This window comes from Lontra canadensis, unplaced genomic scaffold, assembly GCF_010015895.1.
Source record: "Lontra canadensis isolate GAN:19392208 unplaced genomic scaffold, GSC_riverotter_1.0 scaffold32, whole genome shotgun sequence".
Taxonomy (NCBI): domain Eukaryota; kingdom Metazoa; phylum Chordata; class Mammalia; order Carnivora; family Mustelidae; genus Lontra; species Lontra canadensis.
This window is the reverse complement of record NW_022631026.1, coordinates 18286576-18314367: the sequence shown is the minus strand read 5'-3', so window position 1 is coordinate 18314367 and position 27792 is coordinate 18286576. Positions and strand designations below refer to the sequence as shown.

General features: G+C 45.1%; 2 protein-coding genes and 1 pseudogene across 3 annotated transcripts; 1 reads left to right on the top strand and 2 right to left on the bottom strand.

Moving 5' to 3' along the window:
* Positions 1-368: 368 nt before the first annotated feature.
* SF3B6 (splicing factor 3b subunit 6) lies at positions 369-13130 on the top strand. The gene is made up of 4 exons (XM_032866940.1): positions 369-628; positions 3761-3879; positions 12560-12698; positions 12864-13130. Exons 1-4 carry the CDS (start codon positions 599-601, stop codon positions 12951-12953), a joined length of 378 nt encoding a protein of 125 aa, XP_032722831.1. The 5' UTR covers positions 369-598; the 3' UTR covers positions 12954-13130.
* On the bottom strand, positions 12248-12481 carry LOC116873297 (annotated as a pseudogene).
* Positions 13131-16561: 3431 nt separating the features above from the next.
* On the bottom strand, positions 16562-26965 carry FKBP1B (FKBP prolyl isomerase 1B). 2 transcript variants are annotated; one of them, XM_032866941.1, is made up of 4 exons: positions 26777-26958; positions 23234-23281; positions 18270-18382; positions 16562-17169 (listed from the first exon to the last, which is right to left on the bottom strand). In XM_032866941.1, exons 1-4 carry the CDS (start codon positions 26811-26813, stop codon positions 17041-17043), a joined length of 327 nt encoding a protein of 108 aa, XP_032722832.1. In that variant the 5' UTR covers positions 26814-26958; the 3' UTR covers positions 16562-17040. The 2 variants fall into 2 exon arrangements, with proteins under 2 accessions (XP_032722832.1, XP_032722833.1); XM_032866942.1 differs by having other exon boundaries at positions 17107-17214; positions 26777-26965.
* Positions 26966-27792: the final 827 nt, after the last annotated feature.

The window sequence follows — 27792 nt, the reverse complement described above, 5'->3', positions numbered from 1 at the left end:
CCAGGGCCGGGGGTCGGGGGTCGCGGGTCGCGGATACCGAACGAAAAGCGTCAGCCACCACTCAACGTGCCACAACCCCCGAAAGCCTCTCTGCGCAACCCCAGAAGCCCGGGCCCACCCACCAGCCCTACGCCCACGCCGCGCGCGCCTCACTGAGACCCGTCCCACGTCAGGACCCACCCTATCCCCCCGCAACTCACCTGGGAGCGCCCCTACCTCGTCCCGCTCTCCTAGGCCCCGCCCCTCTGGCCGGATCCTCGGCTCAGGGCCGCCTCGACAGGAACACCGCCCCTTCCTTAACCCAGGCCCCACCCTTTCCGGTGCGGCTTGTACAAGGGTCTCGAACGCTCGCCTTTCATCTTGCCGTTCTCTCTTTTCGTTTCAGGTTCCTCTTGCCCCGGAGTCTTTTCGAAAGGGGACATTACGTCAGCACGTCTGGACGTAAGAGGGAGATCATCCGGCGTGTAGTAAAGCTTCCGGCGGAGGTTAGATGTTGATGTCCTGGGTTTGAGGCCGTGTGGCGGTCCAGTAGAGCGAGCTCCGGAGGTGTCCGGAGGAATTCCAGTGTTTGTTGCAGTAACTTTATCAGCCCGCCAAGATGGCGATGCAAGCGGCCAAGAGGGCGAATGTGAGTTTCCGGGCATTCAGCAGAAGAATGGGGCGGGGTGGGGGGGGGGGCGGACCTCTCTCCTGGACTTTTTTAACGGCGTGGAACTGTGTATTTTGCCCCTGCTCGGTTCCCCAGGCCAGAGTAGCCCAGAATTTACTGTCCTAATACTGGCAGTTCCTTCCTGGCCCCGTCCTTGCGGATATGCTCCTTGAGCCACAGATCCGGCTCCACCCCTTTTGAGAGTTCCCTCGGTTTCTTACTCTGGTGTCAGTCCTACAGCATTTGTTGCTTGATCAGCACCTACGACCTAGCGACAGGATTTTCGCCAAGTCAGGAGCACAGCCTAGTCTGCAATAAGTAATCTAATATCTCACAGGCATCCAAAGCCTGGGATTCTCCTAAAGTCACGGAGCTTTTTGGATTTTTCATTAATGTTTTATTTATTTTTTTTAATATTTTATTTATTTTTTTTTTATTTGAGAGAGAGAGATCACAAGTAGGCAGAAAGGCAGGCAGTGAGAGGGGGAAGCAGGCTCCCTGCTGAGCAGAGAGCCCGACGCGGGGCTCGATCCTAGGACCCAGGGATCACGACCTGAGCTAAAGGCAGGGGCTTAACCCACTGAGCCACCCAGGCGCCCCTCATTAATGTTTTAATATGTTTGAGCACCTACTATGTGCCGGAATTGAGAGGGAAGAATTCAGAAGTTAAATTTACCGAACATGTACTGTGTGCCTGACACTAGTCTAGGTATTGGGGATACAACAGTGAATAAAACGAAAAGCTCTTCTGTTTGCATTCTTTTGTTAGAGAATGGGGTATTATAGAAACCTAAGAAAAACTGTCTCAAGTAAAAGAGGGTAGGTCAGCTATAAGGCTGAGAGGTATAGGATAATAAAGACAGAAAATTGGACTTGGTGAGATGCAGAATTTTGGTGACCTTGATGATGATCATTTCAGTGAATGAAAACTTGGTTGCAGTGGGATGAAAAGAGGTTGGAAGTTAAGAAAATAGAGATAGCTCTTCAAGTTTTCATGTGAATAGGGAGTACAGAGGTTGAATAATAGTTGACTTTATATAAGGTGTATTTGTGTGTCACTGAGAATGATCCAGTAAAGTGGGAGAAATTGATGATGTGGGAGAAAGATGAGGTAAGTTCAGGAGTGAAGGTTTTGAGTAGAGGATGACAGGAAGAGGGGGTGGATATGGATGAATTTAGATCGGTGGCTTTAGTGACATGAATATAAGGTACTTACCATTTGGTGATGTATACTTTCTTCAGTAAGCAAGAGGGAAGATCAATTCCTAGGATAGGCAAGGAAGAGGTTACAACGCAACTCAGATGTTAGAGGGAGTGGTGGTGGTAAGGTTTGAGGAAAGAAAGTGTGATACAGTATCGCACAGAATGAGAAAGCAGAGTTATGGGAGAAGTGTATTATAATTGGAAGTGTCGATTGTCTGTTTGAACTCAGTCCGAAATCTTAAATCTAAAACTTTATTGTACTTATTTGTTGACCATTTGTCACCACTACTAGTTTGAGGACAGGGAATAAGTATCCTCTTTTTCCTCTTATACAACACTTAGCTTAATACCTTAAAAAGCTGCCAGTTCAATAGTTTTTGAGCAAATGAGTATCCAGTATGTAATTGAATATGTTAATAAGAACACAGGAGTGAACTCAAGATAGGAGATATATATTTGAGAGTCATCAACTTACTGTGGAAACCATCTGTGTGGTTAAGAGATCACAGAGTGTAGAATTAAGGAGAGTATACAAAGGGTCAAAAAGGATTCTAAAAGTAAAACTCTGTAGAAGAGCATATTTTAATGGCAAAGAAGAGTGAGAAGAACTAGCCAGAGTGGTAGGAAATAAAAGTGCCAAAAATAGTCAACACTGTCAGAAGCCTCAGAAGTTAAGTGTGACGACAATTGAACACTGAAGTTAAAAGGTCTTAATGTGGGGCGCCTGGGTGGCTCAGTGGGTTAAGCCTCTGCCTTCAGCTCAGCTTGTGATCTCAGGGTCCTGGGATCAATCCCCATGACGGGCTCTCTGCTCCTCGAGAAGCCTGCTTCCCCCACTCCCCCTGCCCCATTTGCTTCTCTGCCTACTGGTGATCTCTCTCTCTGTCAAATAAATAAATAAAATCTTTTTAAAAAAGAAAAAAATAAAGTCTTAATACCAGGGTGCCTGGGTGGTGCAGTCTTTTAAGCACCCAACTGTTGGTTTTGGCTGAGATCTTGATCTCAAGGTTATGGGATCTGGCCCCATGGTGGGCTCCATGCTCAGCACAGAGTCTGCTTGAGATTCTCTCCCTGTACCCCTCCCTACCCCTTTTTAAAGGTCTTAGTGTAAAAGTATTTTCATCAGTGCTGAGGTAGAAGCTGGGTTGTGGTAGGTTGATGAGTGTCAGTGAAGTAAAGATTATGAGGTAAGTGAGTATATAGATCTTTCCAGATGCTTGATTGAAAGATAAGAAAAAAGCAAAATAGGGTAGTAAGTAGGGAGCTGATAAGTTCAGGGAAGGCAGAAACCTTCCAGATAAGACCAGATAAGAGTCATCAATGGGAGTTTCATTGTCTTGGAAGCAAGAACAGTTCCCTTTGTTCTTTCCCATATATGTCTGAGGCATTGAGGACTTTTAAATGAGGTTGAAAATCCTTGTTTAACTGCAGTGACTGGAAGCCTGGGTTTTATAGTAGCCTTTACTAGTTCCTACTAATAGTCCTCCCTAAAACTAGTGCCCAGTTGCTTTTCTGAAAAGAATGCCATTTTCAGGAATATCAGATTATAATCTTTTAAAAATAATTCTTATTCTTGACTATTATGTGGGGTTTTTATTTGCTTTTACTGTGAGAATTTATTTTTACTTATTTATTTATTTTTAAGATTTTATTCATTTAATTGACAGAGAGAGAGAGGGAGCACAAGCAGGGAGAATGGGAGAGGGAGAAGCAGGCTTCCCAATGAGCAGGGAGCCTGATGCGGGTCTCGATCCCAGGACCCCAGGATCATGACCTGAGCCAAAGGCAGATGCCCAGTGACTGAGCCACCCAGGTGCCCCTACTGTGAGAATTTATTATGAGACATTTTTTTTAGGTAGTAGCACTTCTGCCCCTGATTATAATAATAGTACATATTTCTCATTTTAGATTCGACTTCCACCTGAAGTAAATCGGATTTTATATATAAGAAATTTGCCATACAAAATCACAGCTGAAGAAATGTATGATATATTTGGGAAATATGGACCTATTCGTCAAATCCGAGTGTGAGTCTTACTGAGATTTTTGAAATGTCGTTTCATGAAAATGATTGTATCATCTCAGAATTATAGCTGGCAGCAAGGCCTAACCAAGAGCCTAGAGACTAAATGGATTGAAATCTGGGAGATGAGATTTTTTTTTTGTATGGAAAAAAATGACACCTTCCTGATCTAGCTCAGTGAGAGCCAAGAATAGTAGTTGTGAAATTAGAGAAGGCATGAAGTATAATGAATGGTTTGAGGGGAGCCGGTGGGAAAAGAAAGAACCTTTATCGCATAACTATCACTTGTAAAATCAGTATGATGCTGTGTTTTTTATGTGCACTAACTCTAATTTTCTCTCCTGTTTCCTTTACTGACTCCAGAATTTCTGAATAAACTGAGTAAGGAGCTCTACAAGTAACTGAGAAAAATTATTTTTTTTCCCAACCACAGCTCTCTATTGAAGATGGATTGGTTGATTGATTTTTAAAGATTTTATTTATTTGACAGAGAGAGAGACAGGGAGAGAGGGAACACAAGCAGGGGGAGTGGGAGAGGGAGAAGCAGGCTTCCCGCTGAGCAGAGAGCCTAATGCAGGACTCAATCCCAGGACCCTGGCATCATGACCTGAGCCAAAGGCAGACATCTAATGACTGAGCCACCCAGGCACCCCAAGATTTATTTATTATTATTACTTTTTTCTATTGAAGATTTAAAAGTATATGGGGGGTACCTGGGTGGCTCAGTGGGTTAAGCCTCTGCCTTCAGGTCAGGTCATGACCCCAGGCTCCTGGGATCGAGCCCCGCATTGGTCTCTGCTCAGAGGGGAGCCTGCTTCCCCTTCTCTCTCTGCCTGCCTCTCTGCCTACTTGTGATCTCTCTCTCTGTCAAACAGATAAATAAAATCTTTAAAAAAATAATAATAAAGTAAAATAAATAAAAGTATATGGGAGAATAATTGCAACACAAGTTCAGGTTTTAATTTAAATATAAAAATTGGTGTTTATATTTTCAGATGATATTTATTGAACATCTACAAAATATCATTTGTTGTAATAGGTGCTTTTATTTGTATCACCAACACTACAACCTTGTGTGGAGGTGATAATTGTCTGGGTTTTGTTTTAAGATTTATTTATTTGAGAGAGAGCATGAGTGAGCATGGGAACAAGGGGAAGGGCAAAGGGGGAGAGAGAGAGAGAGAGAGAGAGAATCCTTAGACTCCCTGCTGAGCATGGATTGGGCTCCGTCCCAAGACCTTGAGATCCTGACCTGAGCTGAAAGCAAGGGTCAGACACTTAAACCAACTGAGCTGCCCAGGTGCCCCAATAGTTGTCTGTTTTATAGCTTCACACAACTATTTAGTGATAAAATTTTCTAATTTTATTTATTTATTTTTAAAGATTTTATTTATTTGACAGAGAGATTACAAGTAGGCAGAGAGGCAGACACAGAGAGCGGGGAAAGTAGGCTCCCTGCTGAGCAAAGAGCCTGATGCAGGGCCCGATCCCAGGACCCTGAGATCATGACCTGAACTGAAGGCGGAGGCTTCACCCTGAGCCACCCAGGCACCCCCATATTTTCTCATTTTAAATTGAGTACACTACACAGATCCATAGCTGGTAATACTCTAATTAGTATAAATGGGCCACTTACCTAAGAGTTCATCTGAAAGGATTTCTTCATCTTCTTCTTCTTTTTTTTAAAAGTTTATTATTATTAGTTTTTAAAATTAATCTTTATACCTAACATGGGGTCTCAGACTCATGACCTTGAGATCAAGAGTCATATGCTTGTACTAAGCCAGCCAGGCACCCCTGAGTGTCTCTTATATTTTCTTTTTCTTTTTTAAGATTTATTTATTCATTCATTCATTCATTCATTTATTTATTCATTTGTTTATTCATTTATTCATTCATTTATTCATTCATTCATTCATTCAGTTATTTATTTATTTAGTTATTTATTGGGAGCATGAGCAGAGGGAGAGAGAGAATCTTAAGCAGACTCTGCACAGAGTGCAGAGCCTAACACAGGGTTCAATCTCATGACCCTGAGATCACGACCTGATCCAAAACCAGGAGTTGGACACTTACCCAACTGAGCCATCCAGCTTCCCCTGAATATCTCTTCCTTTTTTTTTTTTTTTAAGGTTTTATTTATTATATGAGAGAGAGAGCAAGAGAGTATTAGCAGGGAGGAACAGGAGAAGTTCCTTGCTCCCACTGAGCAAGAAACCCAATGCGGGACTCGATTCCAGGGCCCTGGGATCATGACCTGAGCCAAAGGCAGATGCTTTACCAACTGAGCCCACAGATGCCCTTGAATATCTCTTTCTTAATACATTTTCTTTTGTGAACTGAGAGCTGCTTCTTGGTTTTTAGATCTCCGTAAGATCTTGAGGACACTCCTTTTAAATCATTACTTTCCTTCCAGAAAGTCAACCAAATGCTAGCAATACATCATCATTGGTACTCACGTGGGGATGGAAATGAGGTGTTACAGACCAGCCATCCTCTTCAGGAAGTCTTAGTCCTTTGAGTATTTGATAAGAGCTTTGGACCCTTTTCAAAGAACAATACATGAAACATTTTGTATATGATTTCAGTGGATACGTGAATCCTAGGTTAAGAAACCCTGTTCTAAATGTATAAGAACGGCATAGAGAAGGTCCCCTGACTTGGAGATCAGGAGATAAGATTCTGCTTCAGGCCCTGCAACCTCAGACAAGTTGTCCAGCTTTTTGGTTTTCTGCTCTCTCACATGTAAGCTAATGTAGATAGACTGCCTTTCAGCTTTTTAACATGGAGGCAGCATGTTAAATTTACTGAATTGGTTGTAACACCTGAGTTCAAATACTAGTTGGACTTTGGCTAGTCATGCACAACTGGGTAAAATACTCAATCCATCTGAGCTTCAGTTACTTACGAAACACAATCTTCCTAACTTACTGTCTTAAAAGAATTTTTTATTATTATTAACATATAATGTATTATTTGTTTCAAGGGTACAGGTCTGTGATTCATCAGTCTTACGCAATACACAGTGCTCATCGCAACACATACCCTCCCCAGTGTCCATCACCCAGCCACCCCGTCCCCCCACCCCCCTCCACTCTAGCCTAAAGAGTTTTGTTTTTGTTTTTGTTTTTTAAGATTTTATTTATTTATTTGACAGACAGCAAGAGATGGAACACAAGCAGGGGGGGAGGGAAAGGGAGAATCAGGCTTCCTGCTGAGCAGGGAACCCGACTTGGGGCTCCATCCCAGGACACTGGGATCATGACCTGAGCCAAAGGCAGACACTTAACGACTGAGCCACCCAGGCTCACCCTAAAAGAATTTTAATAAGGATCAAAGTAGGTCATGTCTGTGAAAGCACCTTGTCATGGAGTCTTTTCTTCCCAGTGTGCATTAGCCACCCCTCTCTATTCTCCCATAGTGCCTTCTGTGAACATCTTATAACACATGATTTTGCTGTTGTCTTTGTACTTGACTCTCCTGCCAGCCTGTGAGCTCCTCCAGGACAGGTATCATATATTCTTTTCATTTTGGGTTGATAGCTGTTATGCCTGATACACGTTAAACACCCCATGTATATAAATATAAGTAAATGAATAATACAGAACATGGTTGTGATTGACTTCTGAAAGTGTTATAAAATTTACTGATAGTATGCAATTAAGAGATGCTTACATCAGGAAGTTAGTGTTTCCGAAAGCCAAGGTGGATGATCAAGCAGTGGCATCTTTAGAGAGGTGCGGAGTAGCTCAGGGCCTTTGTACTCTGGTCCCTCCATTTGGAATGGTTTTCGCCCAGCTCATCTCCCGTCTGCCTTCTCATTCTTCAGGTCTCCACTACAGTGTCACCTTTTCAAAGAGGTTTATCCTGACCACCCTAGTGTTAAGTCATCCGTGTCCTCCCAGTAATCTCTGTCACAGCTATCTACTTCCTTTATAATATTTCTCATCTGTCTTTATCTATCTTTCTCCCACTTGGATAAAGTTCCTTGAAGAGAGGGAGGATGCTTGTCTTTTTCACTATTCTATTTCCAGTGCCTGTCCTACAGAAAGAACACAATATATATTTGTTGAATAAATTCATAAAAGCAGGAATTTGGGTCTGAATTATAGATTGAAAACAGATTTTTTTGTTGTTGTTGTTCCCTAGCTGTGATCATGCTTCATCATATATCTGGAACCTAGAATTAGGGCGACCCACCTTCCCAGTTGGCCCAAGGACCAAGGGGTTTTCTGGGACCTGACTGAGTGCTAAAACCTGGACAGTCTTGGGCAAACTGGGATGAAAGGTTGCCCTTCCTGGCATGTAGCAGACACTTGATGCTTTGAACTTTTTAAAGCCCGTTCATACCTTTTACCTCTTGATTACTAAAACGTGTACAGTGTAGGGCAGGTGACAGGTCCTGATATGGCTGTTTGACCCATGAAGCAGCGGAGGCCCAGAGAGGTTGATGCACATGATGAGGTGTTCTCATTCCTACTCTGAGGTTTACCACCAATCGAGAAAATAATGTTGGCGCAGTGCCTGCCACGCAGCAGGTACCAACTACATACTTTTTAGAAATTGAAGTTACAATATGGTTAAGATACTAGGTTGATAATCAGCAGCTAGGACACTGAGATGAGAATCTTTAAAATGGGGTTAGTACCCATCCCTGTTCTAGTTCCTCAGAAGATGTAAGAGGAAGAGATAATTTTTTTCTTAAGCTTCCAGGAGAAAGGGTGTTAGAGAATTGGTGGGAGAGAGTAGATCTCCACTTTTCAAATACCTCTTAGCACTTGTGTACATGGTGCTGTGAGAGAAAATGAAATATAAGACCTTTCTTGGACAGTTAACAAGAACTAAAATACTAAGTTCTTTATGTTTCGTGTTTTTTTAAGATTTTATTTGTTTGACAGAGAGATAGAGCCAGAGAGTACAAGTGGAGGGAATGGCAGAGGGAGAGGGAGAAGCAGGCTCTGCACTGAGCAGGGAGCCCAATGCGGGGCTTGATCCCAGGATTCTAGGATCATGACCTAAGCCGAAGGCAGATGCTTAACCATCTGAGCCACCCAGGCACCCCAAGTTCTTTATGTTTTTATTCCAAAGGAGAAATAGACTTTTTGACCCCCCCAAAAAAATTTTTTTTAAGATTTTATTTATTTATTTGACAGAGAGACAGCAAGAGAAGGAATACAAGGCAGGGGAAGAGGCTAAGGGAGAAGCAGGCTCCCCACTGAGCAGGGAGCCCGATTCAGGGCTCGATCTCAGGACCCTGGGATCATGACCTGAGCCAAAGGCAAGTGTTTAATGACTGAGCCACCCAGGCACCCCTGGTAAAATCTTTGAGGCAGTGGTTTTTTTCCCTTTGGGCAATCCCCAACTTCATAGCTAATGCATTCTTTTTTTTTTTTTTTTTTGATTTATAAAAATTTCTTTTCAAGCTGATGCATTCTTGGAAACTAAAAGTCAAAAGTCCTAAGAGTTGGGGTGTCTAGCTGGCTCAGTAGGGAGAGCACATGATTCTTGTTCGTGGGGTTTGAGCGCCATATTAGGTGTAGAGAATACTTAAATAAACAAACTTTAAAAAATGTCCAAAAGTTGTTAGAGTATTCCTGGAAAGTAAGGAATATTATAAAATCCCTTATTGGGCCTATTTAGCCTAACAGCCTGTAAGCATTCAAGGACACTGGCCCCCTCTGGCCAACCCAGCACCCTGTACGTCTCCCATCCCCCTTTACAGGAGGTATGAGCACTGATGAGGGCCCAGCGCTGTGGTCTTATACTGGATCAAATTTTAACAGGTACCTCCCCTTTCCCTGGCCTCCTACCTTTGCTTGACCCTATGCGGGGACCATGGCAGATGGAGAGGCAGCCCCCAGTCTTAAACCTTATTCCACAGTTGGCACTGGGTGGCTAGAACACAGATGGAGGGGTCCATCTTTATCACACTGGGAGCATAAGCTGAGTGGGACCTGTGCCCACTGCCCCCACTGACAAGCACATGGCCATCTGCTGCTGCAGTTTGTTGCTCTTCACACTTCCCTCCCTCCCCGCGAAGGAAGCTGGTGAGGTGAAGAGAGGAGGTGGCAAGGAAAACCTATACCAGAAGCAGCTCCATATCCACAAGCAAGGTCCACCTTCCACTTCTAGCGAGCTTCTGCCCTGGCGAGCAGATGACCCCGCCCAAAAGCACACTCCCTCCCACCCGTGTTTGCCAAAGCTCAGCCCTTCTCCTGAGCCAGCGGGGCTGTGTAACGCATGAGAGTGCATATATTATTAAAAATGAGTGTACGAAAAGTTGGGAGCTGACCATACCACATTATTATTATTATTATTTTTAAAGATTTTATTTATTTAGTTGAGGGAGAGTGAGAGAGCACAAGCCAGGAGGAGAGGCAGAGGGAGAAGAAGAAGCACACTTCTGCTGAGCAGGGAACCCAACACAGGGCTCGATCCAGGACCCTGGGCTCATGACCTGAGCCGAAGGCAGACGCTTAACCGACTGAGCCACCCAGGCGCCCCTGTACCATATTTTAGAAAAGCAGTGAATCTTCTAAGTGGAAGAAACCGCATTAACTCTTTACGTCCTTTCCTGGCCATAAAGCATAATGGTCGGCTGTTTTCCTACATATCCTCTATAATTTTACCATCTTTTTGGTAGGGGCTTCTACCACCACCCTTTCTGCAGACACAGATAGGTTTTATTTTTATGGATTTGATAAACCTAAGTAAAATACTGCTCAGAAACATTTGTTTCCTACATTGATGGTGACTGTGAGGTCTTTAACAGTTGAAACTAAAATTAGGGTTAGGGAGGGGCACCTGGCCCTACTTTATTATTTTTTTTTTCTTAAAGGTTTTATTTATTTGACAGAGATCACAAGTAGGCAGAGAGGCAGGCAGAGAGAGGGGAAGCAGGCTCCCTGCTGAGCAGAGAGCCTGTTTCGGGGCTCGATCCCAGGACCGAGACCATGACCTGAGCTTAACCCACTGAGCCACCCAGATGCCCCGAGAACATGACTCTTGATCTTCGGGTTGTGAGATCTAGCCCCACACTGGGTGTAGATATTGCTTAAAAATAAGATTTTAGGGACACCTGGGTGGCTTATTCAGTTGAGTGTCTGCCTTCTGCTTGCGTCATGATCCCAGAGTCCTGGGATCAAGCCCCAGTTCGGGCTCCTTGCTCAGCAGGAAGCCTCCTTCTCTCTCTTCCTCTGCCAACAGCTCCCCCTGCTAGTGCTCTCTCTGTGTCAAATAAATAAAATATTTTTTAAAAAATAGAATGAAATAAAATCTTGAAATTAGGGGCGCCTGGGTGGCTCAGTGGGTTAAGCCTCTGCCTTCGGCTCAGGTCATGATCTCAGGGTCCTGGGATTGAGCCCCGCAACAGGCTTTCTGCTCAGCAGGGAGCCTGCTTCCCTTCCCCTCTCTCTGCCTCCTCTCTGCCTACTTGAGATCTCTGTCAAATAAATAAATAAATAAATCTTTAAAAAAAAAAAAGAAAGAAAGAAATTAGAGTGGAGTGAGGGAGAAAATTAAAATTTTTAGAAACAAGGGACTAGTTACCAGGTAATAGTGTAGTAAATAATTTTAAGTATTGGTTCTGTTGCATAAATGTGCAATACGAAAAACCTCATTCTAATCATTGCTGATTAATAACCATCACTCCTACGAAATGCTGTACTTTCCAACTTAAGACTGAGAATTGAGGGCGCTTGGGTGGCTCAGTCAGTTAAGCATCTCCTTTGGCTCAGGTCATGGTCTCCGGGTCCTGGGATCAGGGCCCAGTAGGGCTTCCTGCTCAGCGGGGAATCTGCTTCTCCCTCCCTCTGCCTCTGTGCACGCCTTATGCACACATGCTCTCTCTCTCTCTCTCTCTCTCTCTTTCTCAAATCAATAAAATCTTTAAAAAAAAAATTTAGTTCTTAGTGTGAGAAGTAGGAAAGACTAGGACAGTAAACATAAAGACTGAGCTAAAGTTTCAAGCTAGTTCTTTGCTGCTAGTGCTTTGGTAGCTATAGGAGTAGTTTTGACACAGCAAGTTTAACTTGTAGCTGTTTTACTTAAAAAAGAAAACAAAAATTACCTTAATTCAAGAAATAGGCTTATCCAGCATACGTGTCCATAATCTAACAGTGTTCAGGTTGATCTCAAAATACTTTAACTTACTGTCTCTAATCTTCAGTGGTTAGTGGTTTAAAAGACAGTTCTTCAACCATCAGTGCTCAGGTAAATGTATTTTTTTCCAAGTATTTGTTACTTATTTATAAAGAAACTATTCCATAGCTCAGCAATCATGTTTCATAGTTCAGGAACACATAGTTCAGGAACACAGGTCAGTGATAAATTTCCATGGAACTCAACCCAAAGAAATTCTTAACATTCCAAAATCACTTTCCACTCTGAAAGATACCAGCCTTTTTCATCTCCTCAAAATCTCTCACGGAATCATAATTTCTGTAGAAATCTGCGTATCCTTCTTTCTTGATTTGGCCACAGCAAACTTGTAGAAAGCTGCAACCCCTAGGGAATGTTCCAGCAATATGAAATCGCAGGTGCTTGGCCAGAAGGCCTCCCATCTGAGGTTTCGGCAAGCCCTGGAAGTCATGGTAGTTATTCTCCTTAACACCCAACCTCAAACCCAACGTCTTTCCTAACTCCAGTAAATGTGTATTTTAATTAAGTCTGATTTCACTCTGCAGGGGGAACACACCCGAAACTAGAGGAACAGCTTATGTGGTCTATGAAGACATCTTTGATGCCAAGAATGCATGTGATCACCTTTCAGGATTCAATGTTTGTAACAGATACCTGGTGGTTTTGTACTATAATGCCAACAGGGTAAGTATCAGGCCACAGTCCTCATTTTGTGGGGAGTCCATGTTAAGAAGTAGTGTACCATGAGGGGAAGAGTATACTGTGAGTTCTTGGTTCGCTAGTGCTACTGGTGAAATTCATTTGATGACAGATCAGTAACTGTTATTCTTGGTGCTTACCACATTTCAGGCATTTCAGAAGATGGACACAAAAAAGAAGGAAGAGCAGTTGAAGCTTCTCAAGGAGAAATACGGCATCAACACAGATCCACCAAAATAAACATTTTCTGCATTTTCATTTTAGACTAAAACCCATAAGTGACCACATCACTCTTTTCTTATTTTTAAGTAATGCTGAATGTTGTAATTTCTTATTCGAGATTCAAAAGGACCTGCTTGAAACTTTAATACATGTTAGAATGTTACATGAATAAACTTGTAAACTTTTTGTAAAACATGTCAGTGTTTTCTCTTAAACTTTCCCTTTTTATTTGATACCAGAAAACAAATCAGCAATTGGAACTGTATCAAGAATTGTTTGGTGGTAGGTGGTCACAGAGACCAAGCTTCTTAAGAGCAGGGAGCTTTTTGTATTTTTAATGCCTCTGATGTTCAATCCAATGCTTAGCCTCAAGGGAAGATTTTAGAGTGTTGTCATTTATTGAATGTTAACAACTCAGTGAAGGTAGCTATCTCCATTTTGCAAATAAGGAAACCAAAGCTCATTGTGTTGGTTGAATGAATAAAACTTTTACTTTAAAAGTTGCTGTAACATCCACCAGTATTAACCATACCAGTACATTTGAATAATACTTGCCTTACAGTTAACAAAACACTTTGTCCATGTCAGTATGCCATCCTTAGAAGTCAGGTTTAGAAGTGGCCATTCAGATGACAGCACACTGTTAGAAATTTGAGAGCATGTTTCTTGGGTAGTAGTGTTGGTTGTTACATGTCTAAGATTGTGTTATGCAGTCTTTTCCTTTAGTTAATAAGTGTCTGAATATCTTGGACCTTAGGTCATAGTATATCTTTGCCATAAATAGAATATAATGCTTTTCTTATATATAAAATTTAATGCTTATTCTTATAACCATACACTCCCATGGCATGGAAATAGTATGTTTATTACCACATTCATCATAGCTTGACAGCTTGGAGGAGATAGCTGTAATTTTCTTTTTATAGTTTAGACATGGGCCAAATGGAAAAACATGAACCAATTGTTTTGTATATAACTATAACCCAAAATCAATTTGAAGGGTATAAGCACTGAATCATTTAAATGGACAAAAAGCATCTCTTCTACTTTTAAATGCATTTAGCTTTGCTATCTGTGCTTACTTTAAGCTAATACGCTCTTTTATACTTCTGGTACTGTCTTCTCAAAGCCTACTATTGAAAATGAAGAGATTATTCCTATTAATTATGTCCGTGCTTTCTGAAAATGCTGTAAAAGGCTAGAAAGAAACATTTCTAAGAAGGGCAGGGAGATGACAAAGGATCCATAGCTTTAATTTCCTTCTGAATGCTTTTATGAATTCCTTATTAATTTGTGTAAAATGCATGGTGTGCCTCTAGGTATTTACCAATGTAAAATAATTTTCTAAAAGACTTTTTGTGAGGGGAAAACAGACTTCGAGTGTGCTTTGTCTAAGTGGCAGACTGGCTTGCCCTAGTGCAGTTTTTTTAACTTAATAACAAGGGGAAATTGCTTCTGTTGACAATTACAGCCAGTCCTGTCCTTTGGATTAGTACATCTGTTAGCTGAATTTCATGACCTAAGGCTAAGAGTTTTTAAAATTCCAGTTGTCTAGGGCGCCTGGGTGGCACAGTCAGCTGAGTGTCCGACTCCTGGCTTCAACTCTGGTCAAGATTTCAGTGTCGTGAGACTGAGCCCCATGCTGGGCTCCATGCTCAGTGTGGAGTCTGCTTAAGTTTCTCTCCCTCTGCCCCTCCCCCCAGTTCTATCTCTCAAATAAATAAATCTTTAAAAGAATTTTAAAAATTAAAAATTCCAATTGTGAGGCAACTGGCTGGCTCAGTCAGTAGAGCATGTGACTCTTGATCTCAGGGTTGTAAGTTCAAGCCCCACGTTGGGTGTAGAAATTACTTAAAATCTTTAAAAATTCCAGTTTGGCAGTTTTGTGGCCTGTCCCACTTAAAAGAACTGGAATTCTGTAGATAAATATTGAGCACCGACTCTGCGCCAAGCCTGTGTGTGCTAAGATGCTGAGGATGGACTTTTCATCAATCTACACCAGGCATCTGAGACTGCTTTTAAGAGTACAAGGGATGATGGTGTTGTGTTCATGCACATGTATGCGTATAGATGTGTGCCAGAGCTGCTTTACATCCACCTAGGTTAAATTTTGAGTTTCTAAGAAAGATTTTGTATGAATAGACTGGAAATTTGAAAATGACTAGTAAAACATAGATCTCATTACCACTTCCCTGCTTAACAACTAAATAGCTCTCACAGGTCAGTGTCCAAACTTGTTAGCATATGGTCTCATAATTTCCTGCATCATCTTTGAAGAGCGCCAGGAACGCAGGGCCTGCGAGGCCTAGCATATTCTTTCCAGGTGCTAGCCAGTAGTTATTTGCATTGGTGTGTTTTGGTTTTCTTCGCGGGTGTCTCCCATGACCACCTAGCCTCTGAATACTGTACACTGAGATCTTTCTTCAGCTCCACGGTGGATACCCGAAATGGTCTTTGATGCCATTTTTAATTTTATCCTATTGATGTCATAGCAGAAAACAAGAGTACGTCTCTTATACAGGCAAAGTCCTAAGAAATTTTCAGACATCTGTGTCATTGAGAAAAGCTGGGGACTAAGACATTCTGAAGGAAGGAGAAAACCAGAAGGGAATGAGTGCAGCACCCTCTGGCTGGTCTGCTCCCACAACAGAAGTGAGACCAGGGATCAGGTAATGAAAAGCAAAGCACCCCCTTTCTCATTTCTTTTCCTCCATCTTAAAGCACGGCCTCCTAACTCCTCAATCCTTAGCAGAGGAATACAGCCAGGGCTTCCTGGAGACAAAAGGGGTAGATGAAGCAGCCAAGATGACATGGACCCGTATCTCATGTATGACATTATGTGACATGTATCAGTGAATCTATGTGGGAAAGTAAGTACTGACCGACCAGCCTCTCAATCTTAATTCCAAGTCCTCACTGACAGAATAACCCTGCCTATGGCTAAGAACTTTTCTCAGCTATGTCAAAAGAAAAAAATTCTTAGCCACATTGCCCCAGGCTCCACATTACCACACCAGTAAGTGGGCTGGTTATAAAACCCAACTGGGAATTCCCATAAGTTAACAGTAAATATAGATGAAAATAAGCAGTACATATGGAAACAAGTTCAGAATCATAATACCAGTGTAAGGGCAAAAGTAGATAAACGCAAAAACAAGCTCAGAACCACACATTCTTTTCAAAAGTAACTTCTCAGTGTGAGTTAGCACATGGCTCCAAGACCTAACACACCTTCATTCGTTCAGGCATTGTGGTCTTTTCCCTCTGGGTGAGGGGAGCTTGTCCCTCTAAGTCCAAACACATTGCAAGGTCATGGAGGGTGTTCAGATCTTAATGCCACATTGCTTGGCTATGGGGTTTGAACATAATATATCCCTTCAATTAGAGAAGAATTCTGAGCCTGTGAGGTGAGTGGCAAGTTAATACCTACCTTGTTGGGCTGCTTAAAGGGTTGGTGGCAATTTCATTTAAAAATATATAGAACAAGGCCAAGCATGTACAAAACTCACATCATAGCTCTTTATCATTCCTGGCTACTTGGAAGGCTCCCTTCTACTCTTTCCCAAGGGCAACTGACTTATGGAGTCCTTAAAGCACTTCCTTCCTGCAATAAGGATGGACAGGAATTTGTCAAGCACATAGCCTTTATTTTACATATCATTTCCAAAGAGGACATTGTGTAAGTCAGCAGCCAACAGAATTTCTAAGAGAGGAAGTGACAGCAAAGGTAACTGGCTCAAGTCCCTCTGTGTATACCATGTACATTTCATGTCTGAGCACCTTGTGTGTCTGGCTTAAGTAAGGCAGTGTAGATTGTGCGAACAAGAAATCTGTATTCCGTGGTCAGAAATGGCTACGACATGCATCAGGCAAAATGCACAACCTGAAATGCTTTGATCTTCAACCAAAGTTTCCTCAAGCAAAGATGTGCGTGAACGATGACGAACACATACAGAGCAACTTGGGCAGAGCATGGATAATGCTGTGGGGCTGTGAGGTTAGCGCACTGATCAAGAGCCCCGAGAGGAGGAGCCGTCCCAGTGGCCGAGCAGGCTAGGAGGGTGAGCAGCCGCCATCTCCAGCCACCTCGAGTTCCTTCCTGCCTTCACTCTAAGTTGAGCAGCTCCACGTCAAAGATGAGAGTGGCATTGGGAGGGATGACACCAGGGTGGCCCGTGGCTCCATACGCCACATCAGGGGTGCAGGTCAGCTTCGCCCTCTGCCCCAAGCTCATCTAGCAGGGATGGGGGCAGATGGGGAGAGGAGAAAGAGGACCCAGCTTGATTTAAAAGAAAAAAGTAAGATAACTATGGCATTTTCCCACACCATCCTCAAGGTAACTCTGAAGATCTGAGACGAATTTTCTGAGTGGCACACTGGAGTGACGCAGGATTTAGATTCCGCCTCAGACCAGCAGAGACTTCACTGTGGGGCAGTCACTTCCACCAAAGCAGTCCCAAATTCATTCATCCAACAACCACTGCTGGTTATTCAATTAGCGCATGGCCCCAAGACTTCGATTTGTTCATAATCGTTCCTCACCCTCTTCCAAAAGAACGTAAAGAGGTCGTATAAAGGGCACACATCCAAGTATACACTCAAGGAGTTAACAGGAGCAGTCCATTAAGGACGTGAAGCGATCAGAGGCCACCTCGAGGTGGGGAGGGCTGAGGGACCTACTCTAACAGAGCACTGAATGGCCCCAGAGACCGAGGAAGAGGGCATGAACAAGGGCTCACCATGGCAGTCATCAACACCTGGCACTGGTAGGACAGGTGAAATTTGAATAAAGCGGTGAAATCTGAATAAATCAATTTTTAAATTTTGAATAACCAACCCTCAAAATTGAATGGATTGGTTAATAGTTCTGTATCAATGTTAATGTGTCATTGATCACAAACTCATGTAATTTGATCACTGTACTACAGTTATGTAAAACATTCACACGTGGGGAATCTGGGTAAAGAATATATGTGATATTTTTGCAAGTCTGAAATTTTTAAGTTAAAACAAAACAAAAAAAAACTTGGGTCTCTCCACCCTCCAACTCTCTGGCTGCCTCAGTCCCAGACAGCTGGTAGCTCACAGGCCTCCAAAGCTAGTTCAGAGCAAGCCTGGAGGGATGTGCTTGGAATGAGAGCCCCCAGTGTGACTTGAAGGGGTCATGCTGGCAATGAGAGGGAAGGGGTGGGGGCACAAAGCCAAGGACAGAATCTGGCTGGCATTCCTGGCAGTAGAGGCCAAGCCACGGCGGTCTGTAATAGGGCAAGGGCATCGTACTGAGCCCAGACTCCCGACTCCCCCAATTCCCCCTACTGAGAATTCCCATCCTACCTGGGCTGCACCCTCTTCAAAACCCTTGATGACTTCCTGTTTGCCAATTCGGAACTTGAAAGGTTTGTTTCTGTCTCTGGACGAATCAAATTTCTTCCCATTTTGGAGCATTCCTGTGAAAGCAAGAAGAGGATGGAGAAGGGCGGCGGCCAGGAGTTAACTCCCAGATCTGGGGCCGCCTGTCTAAAACGGAATTCCTATTCTGCAAAAACCTGTGCCTCTTCCAATCTCCCCACCTGCCCTGTCACCTAAGTTCCTCCACTCCAGCAGGAGCTCCCCGAGGCACAATCGTAAGGCCTACACTGGGTGCAGGCGCTTCCAGACCCGGCAACTGCCCGTCTGATAACCCTCTCTGCTTCCCCCTGCCTTGCCTTTCCCCCATGTCCTATTCAGGTCACACCTTTCTCAAATACCTCTGTGCTTTACAGCCTTTTCTGTGCCACTTCCTCGGCCCGAGGATGTTTCTGCCTCAGGTTGCCTCCCCACCTGCTTTTCACAAGGTTCCCCTGACGTGCAAAACCCAAAAGCCATATCATTCCTTCCGGCAATGAACAGAGCAAAGTGGCCCAGTCAAGGGTGGCCACCAGACCCCATCAAAAGGGCCTATTTGAACCTGGAACAGCTCAATGCTGTCTCCAAGTGTAGTTGCCTTGTCATCCCTGATGTACAAATATTGTCTCATTCCTGCCAACTAAGGCTCAAGAGCTGTTTTTCTGTTTTTAGATCATATTGGTGATTGGCTCAAAGTTCAGACGTTCTTTTTAAAGGTTTATTTTATTTTATTTATTTGAGAGAGAAAGAGCGGGAGAGGGGAAAGGTCAGAGGGAGAAGCAGACTCCCTGCTGAGCAGGGAGCCCAACGTGGGACTTGATCCCAGGACTCCAGGATCATGACCTGAGCCGAACGAAGGCAATTGCTTAATGAACTGAGCCACCTAGGTGCCCCAGATCAAACCTTCTATAAACGATGCCCTCCCACGATTTCTTCCTGCACCCCACAGATCACAACAAAAGACAATTTTAGACCAGAGAAAAATCTGGCCCGTAAGTTCAGAGACGGGATTCTGACTTCATGCTGGCAATAACTCCCTGTGTAAAGTTAGGTAAATCACTTCCTTTCTCATGGTCTCAGTTCTGCCATGTTTAACATGGGAGATCGGGACAGGCTTAGTGTGTGAGCATCTATGACTCCACTTTCTAATTCCTACCACTTAAATGTATGCAAGGGGCAGTCTCATTTGCCTGCTTTCTGGGTAGAATAAAATGGACTCTTACCCTGGGTACAAAATCAGGCAAAGGAGAAAACCCTGCGGCTACACAGATGGATACTAAGGAGATCGAATACAAACTCAGGCACACACACAGGTTGCTAAGATAGAGCTACCTGTGTCAGCTCATGGGCTCTTATGCACCCACATTCAGAAGAAAGACCCAATGGTCAAACAGATGCGAAGAGAAGATTTAGATCCACGAATCTACATTCACCCAGACACAGACTTGGACAAGTACACATACGACTATTCACACACACATTCCCTTTGAAAACTGCTTTCTCGAGGCGCCTGGGTGGCTCAGTGGGTTAAAGCCTCTGCCTTCAGCTCGGGTCATGATCCCAGGGTCCTGGGATCGAGCCCCGCATCGGGCTCTCCGCTCAGCGGGAAGCCTGCCTCCTCCTCCTCTCTCTCTCTCTCTGCCTACTTGTGATCTCTGTCTGTCAAATAAATAAGTAAAATCTTTAAAAAAAAAAAAAAGAAAAGAAAACTGCTTTCTCATTTCCCAACTTCTTCAGGTTTCACATGACTTAATATACTTTGGACCATATATAGTCATCTACTGCCTCAAGTTCAGCCGAAACCATGCAGCCCAGAAACAGAAGCACATATATATGGTTACCTGATTCAACAAAGGTGTCATGGCAATGCAGCAGATAAAGGATGATTTTTTTAAATAATTAATGGTGCTTGATCAACTTCATATCCGTATGGAGAAAAAAATGAACCTTGACCCTTACCTTATGCACACATAAAAACCGATTCCAGATGAATGAGAGACTTAAATATGAAAAATAAAATAATAAAGCTTTTACAAGATGACAAACAGAAGAATATCTCCATGACCTAGGGACAAAGATTTCTGAACTGAACACAAAAGTACTAACTATAAAGGAAAAGATCAGTATGTAGGACTTCATTAAAATTAAGAAATTCTAGGGGCACCTGGATGGCTCAGTTGGTTAAGCATCTGCCTTCAGCTCAGGTCAAGATCCCAGAGTCCTGGGATCAAGTCCTACATTGGGCTCCCTGCTCAGCAGGAAGCTTGCTTCTCCTTCAGCCTCCTGCTCCCCCTGCTTGTGTGCTCACTCTCTCTCTCTCTATCTCTCTCTCTCTCTGACAAATAAATAAATAAAATCTTCAAGTAAAATAAAGAACTTCTATTCATAAAAATGCCATTAAGAGAGTAAAAAGACAAGCGCTGGCATGGGTGGTGATTTGAATCAATATAACTAACAAAAGACTTGCATCTACAATATATAAAGAATTCCTGGGGCACCTGGATGGCTCAGTTGGTTAAGAATCTGACTCCTGATTTCAGCTCAGGTCATAATCTAAGGTTGTGAGATTGAGCCCCAGGTCAGGCTCTGTGCAGGTGTGAAACCTGCTTAAGATTCTCTCTCTCCCTCCCCCGCTGTTCCTCCACCCCATGCTCTCTCTCTCTTAAATAATAATAATAATAATAATAATTTCCATAAGTCAATAAGAAAAAGACAGCCAACCCAATTTTTATATTGGACAAAACATGAGCAGACTAAAGAGTATATCCAAATGGCCAGTAAGCACATGAAAAGGTATTCAGCTTCATTAGTCATCAGGGCAATGCAAGTCAAAAACCACAATGAAATACCACCGGACACCCACATTGGTGGGCCGAAAACAAAACAAAAACATGATGATGCCAGGTGTCAACGAGGATGCAGGAGAACTGGAACTCTCATACATGGCTGGTGGCAGTGGAAATCGGCATGACAACTCTGGGAAGCTGTTTGGCAGTATCTGTTAAAGCTGAGCGTTGCTATATAACCTTATGCCCAAGTAACACCACTTCTGGGTGTATACCAACCGAAATGTGTACACAGGCCCACCAAAAGACACCTACAGGACTGTTCAAAGCAATACTATTCATAATAGCCAAAAACCCAAATGTTCATCACTTGTCGCAAAGATAAATTGTAGTTTATTCATCATACAATGAACTGTACGGGAATAAAAAAGAATAAATCAGGGGCACCTGGGTGACTCAATTCGTTAAGCATCTGACTCTTGATTTCAGTTCAGGTCATGATCTCAGGGTCATGGGATCGAGCCCCAATGCTGGGCTCTATGTTCAGCACAAAGTTTACTTGTGATTCTCACTCTCTCCCTGTCTTTCTGCCCCTCTCCCTGCTCATATGTGCATTCTCTCTCTCAAATAAATAAACCAATCTTTAAAAAAAAAAAAAAAGAACCAACATAATCTCACAGACATAATATTGAGTAAAATAAGCCAAACACAAAAGAGTGCATACTCTATGATTCCATTTCTATGATATTCAATAAGAGGACAAGCCAGCCAATCGATGGGGACAAAGATGTGAATGCTGGTTACCTTCAAGGAGGTCTGATGACTAGGAGGAGGGATTAGGGAGTTGCCTGGGCCCGGAGCTCATTCTGGAAATGTAGATGCTGGTCTGGGTGGTGGTTATATTTAAGTGTAATCACTTCAAAAAATTTCATTGAGCTGTACATCTCAGATTTATGTTCTCTACTGTGTTTATATTTAATTAAGAAGTTTACCAAAAAGTCCCATACAGTCCCCTGCTAGGTTTGAGGAAACGGTCCCTCCCTAAACTAGAGGCACGCATGTCCGATGTTAGTGTTTAATGCACATCACCTGCTCTCTGTATCTACTGTGAAAAGTCTTTGCAAAAGGATGTTGTGGTTTTAGTAACTTGATAAGTACTGGTCTGTCTACAACATGTAGAACAGATAAATCAATTACACAGGTCAGAGGCCCCAGAGGACTCATGGTAATTAGGCCACATCACCGGGAGATAAAACACAGCTCTAGCCCACTGACGTCAGCGACCGGCAACACAGCTGTTGAGAAATACCCACACTGTCTGCCTAGATTTAACCTGGCACTTCACACTGGCCCAGAGAACTGCTAAAAATGGCCCCATCTGAATACATCCTAGGAATTAAACTGGCCTTGCTGTCTGCTAAGTGGCTGTCACCAAGTTTGCCACATTGGGAAGCAGGTCACAAGGCAGAGCACTCACCCCTCTGGGAACAAATACCTGCTCGTGATCTTCCTGCCAGCAGTCCTCAGGAACTCCATCTAGAATGTTCCTCAGCCCACCTGACCTTCCAGTATAGAGCATCCAAGAGGGATCGGCAGAGATGTGGGGCCCTCCTCCCATTCCCACGGCACCTTGAGACAGGCACTCCTGTCACCCCCCCAACACTGCCTAGAGCGTCTGGATCACCGGTCTGTCCCACTCTCTAAACTCCCCAAAGAAGAAAGGAATCCTTCCTTTTCATCTGTGTGTCCCCAGTGCCCAGCACAGCATGCCGCACACAGTAGGTACTCAATAACAGTAAGCGAGTCGAATAGTCTATTTTTGAAAAAAGAAAGGAAATGCTGAGGAAGTCAACCTCCTCTTCTCTAACAACATTGTAGGAGGAGAGACGAGTCTTCAGGGAAGATCAGGGCTCTCAGGGCTTTAAGAAGGGCCTTCTACATATCAGACAGGACCAGGAGGGCCAGGCTCCACGCTGCCCACCACAGAGGGAAGAGAATGGAGGTGCTTGGCTCAGCTAGAGGCTGGCTCCACACGCAGCTCCTGCTGAGACAAGTGGGGAAGGGGTATCCTTGCAAGCCCCCTCTCCTGTATGCACAGCGCTGGCTCAAGAAGTGAGGGGAGCCTACCTGTGTAGTGCACCACACACGTCTGTCCCTTCTTGGGGAACGTCCTTCCTGCAAAGAGACATGAATGAATAAGGTATTGGAAAAAGTTCCCTGGGCTGTTCAGGTGTGCATGTGACCCGGAGGTCTGGCCCACATTCCCCTCCACACCATGGAGGTGCCCACGGCTCTACTTCCGGCTCTGTGCCTTGTATGAGCCCCGCTGGTCCCTTCACCTCTCTTTATTTGATTTGAACTTTATTCCCTTCCATTCCTCCACTCCACTCTCTCCTTGTTATTTTCCTTTCTTCAACTTCTCCTTTTACTTTCCTTCATTCATTCCCCAGACATTGACTGACAGCCTACTATGTGCCTGGACCAAATTCCAGAAACACAGAGCCATCTATGAACTCATGGTGAAGTCAGGGAAACAGACACATAAATAAATAATAGATTAAAATGCAGGATGATGGCTGTAATCAAGGATTAAGAAGCATAATCATTCACACATATTTACAGAATACCTACTACATGCGAAGCCTGGGCCTAATTTCAGGGACCTGGCAGGAAACCATACAGACAAGATCCCTACTCCTCTGGAGTTCACATTCCAGTGGAGAGAAACAAACAGTACTCAAATAAACAAGACGATTATAAATCATGATAATTCTCTAAGGGAAAGAAACACAATGACAAGTTAAAGAAAGACGCGACGGACAGGCCATTTTAGAAAAGGGGGTCCAGGATGGCCTCTCAGAAAAGGTGACATTTGGGCTGAATCTTGAAGGACGAGTAAGATGTTGGGAAAAGCACTGCAGGAAGAGGGAGCTGCATGCACATCAGCTTTAAGACAGAAAAGGATTGGAGCATTTGCAGAAGAGAACCGAAGGCCCTGTGACTGGAAAAAAGAGAGGGAGAGGGAGACAAGTGGGAAAGAGCCGGATCACAGTGGGGGGGGGGGGGGGCATCGCAGAGCTGGATTTAACTCCAAGTGCAATAAGAAGCCACTGGAGGATTTTAAGCAAGAGAATGACATAATCTGAATTAAGATTTTATAAGATCACTCTGGCTGCTGCGTGTAGGATGGACGATTAGGCGCCTCCTGCAATAATCCAGACAGGAAATCAATTATGGCTTGAATTAATGTGGTGGCAGCAGAGAATAGAGCAAAATAGATATATTTGGGAAACGAGGCTGACAGGGTACATTAACGGAGTGGGGATGAGGTCCAGGAGGAGGGAGAAGGAGAAATTGAGTACAATGCTTGGGTTTTCAGTTTGGGCTACTGGATGGACCATGAACTAATTCCAGGTGGGGAAGACTGGGGAGGAGCAGATTTGAGCAGTTGGCAATCTTGAAATGCCTATTAGACATCTGAGTTTATACTGCAAGTAGGCAGATGGAGAGTCTGCACTGGAGGTATAAATCTGGGCGGAATTTAAAGCCACAGGCCTGGATGGCAAAGCTTAGGGTGGCTAACAACTGAGTCAACACGTTGAGGACTCTACGGGAGTCAGGGAAAGCATCAGAAAGGAGATAAGGGTTAAACTGGGTCTTAAAGGATTAATAGTTTGCCAGAGGAAATAAAGGGAGATAATCTGGGAAGAGCGAACAACACATTCAAAGGGCCAGTCGAGCACTAGTGAGAGCCCTGTCTGGCTCACTGCTGTAACCCCAGGGCCTAGCACAGAGTACGTGTTCAATAAATATCTGCAGAATGACTGGTGTCTTTAACCACTTTGCAGGAGCTTGCTGAAGTTGGAGGAAAAAGGTGGTAGCGGCGGTAGTGGCTGTAGTAAGAGAGGAGGATTGACTGTGGAAGGTAAGACTAGGCTAGATCACCATTTGTCTGGAGAACGAAAGGGAAGGCTCATTAAAACACAAGGCAGGGGGTGGGGTGGGGGTCAGTAGAATGGGATGGGAAAGGTCACACATACATTTTAAAGGGTCCTCAGGCTATGGTGTGGAAAATAGGTGGTGAGTTAGGGAGACCCAATGGAAGGCAAAGAGGCAAGACTGGAGGTGGGGTGACTAGTTTAGAAGATGTGCAGAAATCCAGGTGAGAGATGATGGTAGCCGGAACCAGGGCAGGGACTAATGGGATGGAGCCTAGAGATGTTCAGCAGAAGGACGAGTCCTGTCAGACTTGCTGTGGGGCTCAACCAAGATGCGGTGTCCCCAGTGCTAACAGTACAACAGCTCAGCCCTTCTGTGTCTTCTTGCTGGACTCAGGGGTTTAGACTGTTGAAAGCAGAAGGCCAAAGCTCTTTCAGGCTTTCTCTAAAAATCTAATCTCCCTCAAGAGAAAATACCCCTTGTCCTTGGCCAGGGAGAGAGGATAACCAGAGAAAACTATAAAGGCTACTTTGAGCCAGGGAAGGGAGAAGAGGCCTCCAGCCCTCTGGCAGAACTCAGTAGCAGGGCTCTGGGGTGTGACGAGGTCTCAGGGTGACGCTTCCTGGGACCCAGCATCATGGTTCCCAGCGTGGACAAAGAAACCGGTACCTGCCTGGTGATGGGGTAAGGGGCTGGGACCTCTAGAAACCACTGCCTTTTAACAAGGAGGGTGGCCTGGAACCAAGAGGTGCTCTAATTTCCTAGGAAGGGTGGGGGCTGTCAGTTATGTCTCACATGAAGTCTGTCAAATTCTGCAGAAATGGAGGCTCTGGACTGGATTAAGTTTCATTTTAAAAATTTAAAAATGGCTATTCTTGCACATCCAGACCCAATTATGCAAGAGATGTCTGGCCTGTAAAGTGAGTGGTGCCAGTCCCGGGGGCAGGGAAAAGGGACTAACAGAGGAGAGCTTGGGAGTGGGGAGGACAAGGAGCATGAGTTGTTTTGGACTTTCTGAATTAGGTATCCATGGGACATCCAGGCAGAGGTCGAGCAGCAGTTGGATAAATGGACCACCTTGAACTCGGGTCGTAGGTCTGGGCTGGAGGCTTAAGTTTGGAGGCTATCGGTTTTCAGACGGGAATGAAAGCCATGAGAGTGTACAGGATGGCTGGAGAGGCTGAGTGGGGCGGGGAGGATAAAGCAAGATGCAGAGGCGGCGGAGGGAGCGCTTCTTCCTTCCCAGACTGGCTGGGTCCCCACTATGTCTCACAGCCCAGCACACAGGGGCCGCCTGACCGGAGGCCCAGAGGGGGGCGCGTTAGAAAGGGCTGCCCCAAGCAGAAGGGATCCCTTCCAGCTGTCCCCAGAGCTCACCTAGCAGACAGGGAAAGCAGAGCTAAAGCCCTGCCCTGGGAAATCAGCAGTAGCAGATAAGTGAGAGGTTGCAGCCGCGGCAGCGGCGGCCCGAAGCCCCCCGGGGCGGTGGCGGGCCGCAGACCCCCGCCTCCTGGCCACCGCCTTCGATCCCCTAGGTGAGCCGGCGCAGAAGGGGATGGTGGAGGATCGTCTGCTAGACCCCCAACAATCCTATATAGGGTCTCCTCCCGACGCCCCCATCCTATGCCCGCCCCCGACTCAGCACCCTTCGCGCCACCTCTGAATCAGACCCCCGCCCGCCCGGCTCCGCCCCGGGACCCTTCCTCCTCCCCCGGCTCCGCCGCCCGGTACCGTCTCCCGGGGAGATGGTCTCGATCTCCACGCCCATCGCAGTCCCACTGGCCCCGCCTCCGAGGGTCCCCGCTGCTGCCCCGACCCCTGCTCAGCTCCGGCCCTGGCCCCGCTGGCGCTCCGGCTCGCCTCCCCGCCGCCACTGCAGAGCCGGAGGAGGTGCGGCGGGAGTCGGGACCTGCGCGGGGAGGGGCCACGGGGAAGGGGGCGGCGGGGCGGAGCGGCGCGGAAAGGTGGGGTCGACTGGGGCGGGGCCCGGGGGAAGGGACCCTGACGCGGCTGCTCCCTAGCTTGGCCAGGCTTACGGTCATTAACTGCGGAGGATGGTGAGGAAGGCATGAGACACCCGCGCATCTATGCATCCATCCATCCATTTATCCATCGATCTATCCATCCGTTCAACACATTTATCTAGCATGTACTCTGTGCTAAGCTCTGGGGAGTCAAGCCGGTCCCACAGACTAGGGGAAAGCCGGCAACTAAACCAACACTTTAAGTAGATGCGCTCACTGGAGTTCAGAACGTTAAGGAAGCACCTGAGAGGTATTTACCCTAGCTCGACTGCCTGGAATGTAGGAGCAATCTGGGGACGCGCGGGGGGGGGGGGGGGGGGGGGGGGGGGGGGGGGGGGGTGGGGCGGGGGATGGGAGGGAGTGGGATAGCAGGAAGGGAGGAAACCAGTCATTACCCTACTGCAACCACCCTAAACCCCTATTCACCATCCCTTCTGCCCCACTCACAGGGAAATTCCCACCTTTCAAGGCAAAGAACTGCGCCCTGCGGATACCAATTAAATTAAGACAGAATCGCTGTCACCGGAGAACGAAATTTGGGACGGGTGGGGACACAGAGAGTTGGTTACAGCGTGGAGTGATTCGTGCTGTGGGATGAATGAGTAAATTTCATCCTGAGCTCCTCTTCCACGCCAGACCCCTCACCTCCACCCAAAAGAGTTCCAGGAATCTGGAAAGATATCTTTCGAGGAGATAACATTTGCTTGAAGAATGAATGGAACT

Coding starts and splice junctions, on each gene's coding strand:
- SF3B6 (XM_032866940.1), top strand. CDS start 599: ATGGCGATGCAAGCGGCCAAGAGGGCGAAT. Junction 629..3,760: donor AAGCGGCCAAGAGGGCGAAT/GTGAGTTTCCGG, acceptor TTCTCATTTTAG/ATTCGACTTCCACCTGAAGT. Junction 12,699..12,863: donor TGTACTATAATGCCAACAGG/GTAAGTATCAGG, acceptor ACCACATTTCAG/GCATTTCAGAAGATGGACAC.
- FKBP1B (XM_032866941.1), bottom strand. CDS start 26,813: ATGGGCGTGGAGATCGAGACCATCTCCCCGGGAGACG. Junction 23,282..26,776: donor GACCATCTCCCCGGGAGACG/GTACCGGGCGGC, acceptor GTCTCTTTGCAG/GAAGGACGTTCCCCAAGAAG. Junction 18,383..23,233: donor GTGTGTGGTGCACTACACAG/GTAGGCTCCCCT, acceptor TTGCTTTCACAG/GAATGCTCCAAAATGGGAAG.